Source organism: Lonchura striata, chromosome 11, assembly GCF_050655825.1.
Source record: "Lonchura striata isolate lonStrDom1 chromosome 11, ASM5065582v1, whole genome shotgun sequence".
Lineage (NCBI taxonomy): Eukaryota > Metazoa > Chordata > Aves > Passeriformes > Estrildidae > Lonchura > Lonchura striata.
In genome coordinates, this window is record NC_140713.1 from 23,525,382 (window position 1) to 23,531,381 (window position 6,000).

The 6,000-nt window shown below is 50.0% G+C and overlaps 1 protein-coding gene across 1 annotated transcript in view; it reads left to right on the forward strand.

The window, feature by feature from the left end:
- JPH3 (junctophilin 3) overlaps positions 1–1,376 on the forward strand; it is a 50,154-nt gene extending 48,778 nt beyond the window's left edge. Inside the window, exon 5 of the mRNA XM_031505897.3 lies at positions 229–1,376. Coding sequence (XP_031361757.1) covers positions 229–309 — 81 coding nt within the window. The 3' untranslated portion in view covers positions 310–1,376. The remainder of the gene's footprint in view (positions 1–228) is intronic.
- The last annotated feature ends 4,624 nt before the right edge of the window (positions 1,377–6,000 follow it).

The following is a 6,000-nucleotide window of genomic DNA, read 5'->3' on the forward strand; positions in this document are numbered from 1 at the left end:
GGATGATCCATGATCCATCAGGGGGTACAGCCAAGTGTTTGTTTGGCAGCTTCAAAAATCCTCCAAGGCTTCCTGGGCACTTTGGGAGGTGTCAGTTGGGATCTGCTGATCCCCCGAGCTGCCTGGGCTCCCCAGAGCAGATTCTCTTGGATTCTCCCCAGATTCTCCTGGAATCCCTGCAGAATTCCAAGGAGCCATCTAACTCCTGTCCTTCTCTTTCTCTTGCAGGGTTCAGCTCCCATCCTGGTAGTCATGGTGATCTTACTAAATATTGGAGTCGCCATTTTGTTTATTAACTTTTTCATCTAATTCAAGACTGTCTCGTTTGCAAAAATAACAGTTACATGTATGAATGGGGGAAAAAGAAAAAAACAAAAAAACAAAACAAAAAAATTACAGAACCAAACAACAACAACAACAAAAAAAAGGGAAAAATCATAACTCGAACTGTCCTCTGACAATTTCCAAGTCTTTTCACAGAAGAACAACAAATGATCGAGTCTCACTCACAGTTTGCCTTTTTTCCTGGGTAATGTTTTTTGGATTTTAGCCAAAATTCTTTGCTTGTATAACACTATGCTGTGTGGCATGGCAAAATGCTATCAACACTCTGCCCCCCCAACACTGGGAAGGATGAGAAGGAATCCCAACAAAAGAAAAAAAAACCTTGTTTCCCTTCCCCTCACCCCCCCAACAAAAAGAAAAAAATTGTCTTTGTACCAACAGCAATGAAGCCCAAAATGGAGATGAGACGAGGGGACCATGGGGAGAGTTTGGGTGGAGTGGGGACGGGTCCTGGGATGCTCCAGGCTGAGTTTCCCAGGGAAATCCACAACAGCTTTAACGATAAATGGGAGAGAAAAGCAAAATCAGACTTTTCACCCTTTGAGAATGGAGGAATGCTGCTGTAAGAAGGAGGAGAGAAGGAGCACAGGGAAGGAATGAACCCTGTCTGGATGGGGAAATGGCAGAACAGGCCCCATTCTGATCCTTGTTTTTAAAAGAAAAATTGGCTTTTTGCCCGGGCAGGGGGGAATAGGGAACACAAGGTGTGAGCAGCAGCCCCAGCACCCTCCTGCCTTCACTCCTCCTCCCCAGGCTGCTCCTCACCCATGGCAAGGCAGGAAAACCTCCCAGAGCTATTTTTAATTCACAGCCAATTTCTCCTGGCTAAAACTTCTCCCCCCCCCAAAAAAACCCCTTGGAGGCACCTCCAGCAGCACGGACGGAGTGGCTGATGGTGCTGTGCTGGTGAGGAGCACCCAGCCCATCCCAAAAAACGTGCACAGGCAGCAGGGTGGGGAGGGACAGGGGACAGAGGGCTCAATTCCAATCCACTGAGGGTGACAATAAAACAAAACCAAGCAAAAATCCAACTGTTTCTCAAAGGCACCTGGGGAGGAGCAGCTGGAGCATGTCCCAGAGAGGAGGGAGAGGGTGGTGGGTTTGTCTCTTACATCTTGCTGTGGACTGTTTCAGACATCATGCTTGGGCTCTGAGCATGTAGTATTTTGCACTTTGTAATGCAGGATGTATATTCCAGCTTCCAACATGTCCCTGTATTAAAAAAAAAAAAAAAGAAAAAAAATAAGAAAAAAAAAGTAAAAAAAAAGAAGAAAAAAAAAAGAAAATCAAACCAAACATCATTGGCAATGGCAGCCTCTAAGGATGTATTTTCTTTCTTTTTTTTTTTTTTCTATGTCACTTAATTTGTTCGTTTCTACCATCTTTGTACTTATGCCTGCCTTGATTTTTGTCCCCTCCCCGTGCCCACGGATAATCTGCATACTCATTAAAGATGCGTATCCCTGTTCTGAGCTGTCCTGGTCCCCATCACACAGCGTGCTCTCCGGTCCCAAAGCTCCCATCCCATCCCATCCCTCCCCTCGGTGCTCCCCCACCAGCAGCTCCCACGGCTCCTTTGGGATTTGGGACCAGGGACCAACTCCCACCCTCATCCCCCCTGCAGCCGTGGGTGCAGAGAAGGGTGCAAATCCTTTGGGATTTGGGACCAGGGACCCTCATCCCCCCCTGCAGCTGTGGGTGCAGAGAAGGATGGAAATTCTTTGGGATTTGGGACCAGGGACCAAATCCCAGCCTCATCCCCCCCTGCAGCTGCAGCAGCAGGAGAAGGGTGCAAATCCTTTGGGATTTGGGACCAGGGACCAAATCCCACCCTCATCCCCCCTGCAGCTGTGGGTGCAGAGAAGGGTGCAGAGAAGGGTGCAAATCCTTTGGGATTTGGGACCAGGGACCAAATCCTACCCTCATCCCCCCTTGCAGCTGTGGGTGCAGAGAAGGGTGCAAATCCTTTGGGATTTGGTCCCTGGTCCCAAATCCCAGGCTCATCCCCCCCTGCAGCTGCAGCAGCAGGAGAAGGGTGCAAATCCTTTGGGATTTGAGACCAGGGACCAAATCCCACCCTCATCCCCCCTGCAGCTGTGGGTGCAGAGAAGGGGGAAAATCCTTTGGGATTTGGGACCAGGGACCAAATCCCAGCCTCATCCCCCCCTGCAGCTGCAGGAGGGTGCAGAGAAGGGTGCAAATCCTTTGGGATTTGGTCCCTGGTCCCAAATCCCACCCTCAGGAGGGTGCAGAGAAGGGTGCAAATCCTTTGGGATTTGGTCCCTGGTCCCAAATCCCACCCTCAGGAGGGTGCAGAGAAGGGTGCAAATCCTTTGGGATTTGGTCCCTGGTCCCAAATCCCAGCCTCATCCCCCCCTGCAGCTGTGGGTGCAGAGAAGGGTACAAATCCTTTGGGATTTGGTCCCTGGTCCCAAATCCCAGCCTCATCCCCCCCTGCAGCTGCAGCAGCAGGAGGAGGGTGCAGGAGGGTGGCAGCTCCCGAGGGGGTGAGACCCTCACAGGAGATTTTGGGGGTGGGGAAGGAGGGAAAACCCTCCCCGACATTCACGTCCAGAGTTGTTGGATCCAGCCCGGACTCGTGGACTCAGCTTTGCTTTGCTTCTGTTTTAGCTGTTTCTCTGCTACCTTTTCAGCAGATTTCTTATTACACTGCACTGGATTGCTATATTTTTAACCAGAAATAAACTAAGGATTAGAGCATGTGCCAGTTAAATTCAGTTCTTTTCCTTACATGGTCTGATTCCCTCCTGTCGCAGTTTTGCTTCCTCTTCTCCTTCCTTTCCCTTTCCAGGCACAGGGCTATGGGTGGACAGGGGAAAGGATAATTTTGAAATTCCATTTTCCACAGTAACTGTCCATCATCTTCCCACCTCTTCCTTTTTTCGTGTTGTTTTGGATTTTCCTTTTGGTCCTTAGTCATAGTTTTGTTTTTTTTTTTTTTTTCGCCCTCTTCAACGCTTGCTGTACACTTGAAATGAACCAAAAAAAAACCCACATATTGGGATTGCAGCCTTGGGAATTCACCCCTGGGATTTGGAATCCTGCTTCTACTCTTTGGAAATACTCTCGAGGACTTTTTTTTTTTTTTATATTATTTTTTTGGTGCATTCGAGTGCAGGACACAAAGGTCCTGTCAGGAGCAGGTTAAACACAGCCCTGCAAACACAGATATTTAGATATCTGTAAAACAGCACCAAAATGTCACTTGCTATCCATCAAATAAAAGCACTGGTGGTTTCCTGACTGGATTTTTCCCACTGGTGCCTGCTCTTGCCCCTGGACCAGCACAAATCCAACTTGGAATTTTCAGCTCTCTGTTCCACTCAGTCAAGCTGAGGTTTGCTCAGTAGGAGAGACATCCACAGACTAGTATTAATTGGCTCCCAACCCACACGGTCCAAAATAACGATTCCTTTCTTAATCCTGGGGAGTTGAGCAATTTGTCTCAGTCCTGGGCTGTTCACATTTGCCCAAGGCCAGGAATCTTCCTGAGAAGCAGCCCAGAGAGAGAGGTAATTCAGTGTATTTCCCTGTCTTACGAGCCTGCCTCCTGCAGATCTACCTAAGGCCCATTAAAACGCCCATCAAGGTGGGCCATAAATCCATGGAAATTATCCAGCCCTGCTGCTTTATGTCCAGGCTGGCAGCTGCACTTGGTCAGTTGAAGGTTTGGATCATTTTTTTTTAAGGCTGCACTGGAATTTTTATGATTTTTATGTTGTGCCAGCACGAGGAGGGGCTGGCACAGCAGAGCCATTGGGAAGGGGGAATTTGGGAAGGGAGATTTGGATCCCACCTGTGTGAGAGGGGCTGGTCCAGCACTGCATCCTGGGGAAGAGCGAGGAAGGAAGGAAGGAAGGAAGGAAGGAAGGAAGGAAGGAAGGAAGGAAGGAAGGAAGGAAGGAAGGAAGGAAGGAAGGAAGGAAGGAAGGAAGGAAGGAAGGAAGGAAGGAAGGAAGGAAGGAAGGAAGGAAGGAAGGAAGGAAGGAAGGAAGGAAGGAAGGAAGGAAGGAAGGAAGGAAGGAAGGAAGGAAGGAAGGAAGGAAGGAAGGAAGGAAGGAAGGAAGGAAGGAAGGAAGGAAGGAAGGAAGGAAGGAAGGAAGGAAGGAAGGAAGGAAGGAAGGAAGGAAGGAAGGAAGGAAGGAAGACAAACCCCCTGTGCCACATCAGCTGCTCCCAGCCCAGCCGGTGTCTGGGTGGCTGTACCAATTCCAGCTCTCTCCAGAGCCCCAGCTCCCAGAGATCCCTGCCAGGAAACACAGCCAGACTGCATCAGAAGGGGAGGAGCGACAGCAGAAACAGGGTGGGACCCACAGTGAAGGGCTTAATTGAGACCTGAGGACTAATTACACACGGCAGCTTTGGCAAGTGCAGGGAGGATGGAGAGCAGGGATTTTTGGAAGCTGTCACACTGACAGGGTGGATCCAGAGGGCTGTGCTGAGGCAGGATGGAGCAGGGATGGGATGGGATCTCCTGAGCTGGGGGTGAGGGGTTTGCACAGAACAGAATCCTCACGGTGGCAGCTTTTCCTGCTTTAGGGACCAGCTCAGCTCCTTGCACAGCTCCTGAATGACTGCAGTAGCTGTGGGATCATCGAATCATGGAATGGGTTGGGTTGGAAGGATCTTAAAACTCATCCTATGCCATCCCTGCCATGGGAAGGGACACCTTTCACCATCCCAGGTTGTTCCAAGCCCTGTCCAACCTGGCCTGGGGCACTTCCAGGGATCCAGGGGCAGTGACAGCTTCTCTGGGCACCTGTTCCAGGGCCTGCCCACCCTCGCAGGGAGCAGCAAATCCCCCAAAACTCTGCACAGAAAGATGTGAACTTACCCAAGTGGGAGGACAACAGGTGAGTGACTGAGCAAGCACGAGGGATTCCTTCCTGGATTAACACGAAATGCTTTTTCACCTTTCCGAGATCAATAAATTGTTCGTTTTCACCTCTCCTAGGTTGTCAATAAATTGTTTGTTTTCACCTCTCACCTGTTATTTCGTGGAGAAGGTCCCTCCCTGCCAGCCACGTTTTTATCTCACCAATTAAAGCTCCCTGTCAGCTCTATTTAATCTTCCTTCTGTCCTAATTAGCCCAGCAGATCCCAGCCCTGCTCTCTGGAGAGCTGCATCCCTGGGGATGGCCCTGGCACAGCAATACCCAGGGCACCTGGAATTCCCTGCACAAGGACAGCCAGTCCTGGTGGCACCTCCAGGCATCACTTGGATCCCATCTGGTGTCCCCAAGGACACAGCACTGCTCTGCTGGGAAGGAAGGGATGCCTTGAAAAAACAAAATCCTGGGATCAGCCCACTCCTTCCTGGCCTCAGTGAGGTCTGCAGGTGGACATTTCACTGGTCATCAAGAGGTCATTTGCAGGACAACTGGACCAACAGGGGGAAAAAGTGAACTCCACAAAGGCAAAACTACACTGAACATGGAAAAGGAGGAGGTTTCTCTGAGTGCATCTCACAGGTAAGGCAGGGAAGGACTCCCAGGTTTTTCCAGGCATCTCAGAGCTGCTGGTGCACTTTACTCAGCCTGCAGATGTCACAGCAGGAACTGCAACCCCTCTTCCACATCAGGAGGAAAACAAGAACAAAAGCTGGGATGGGATTTACTGAGCAAAACAAGGTGA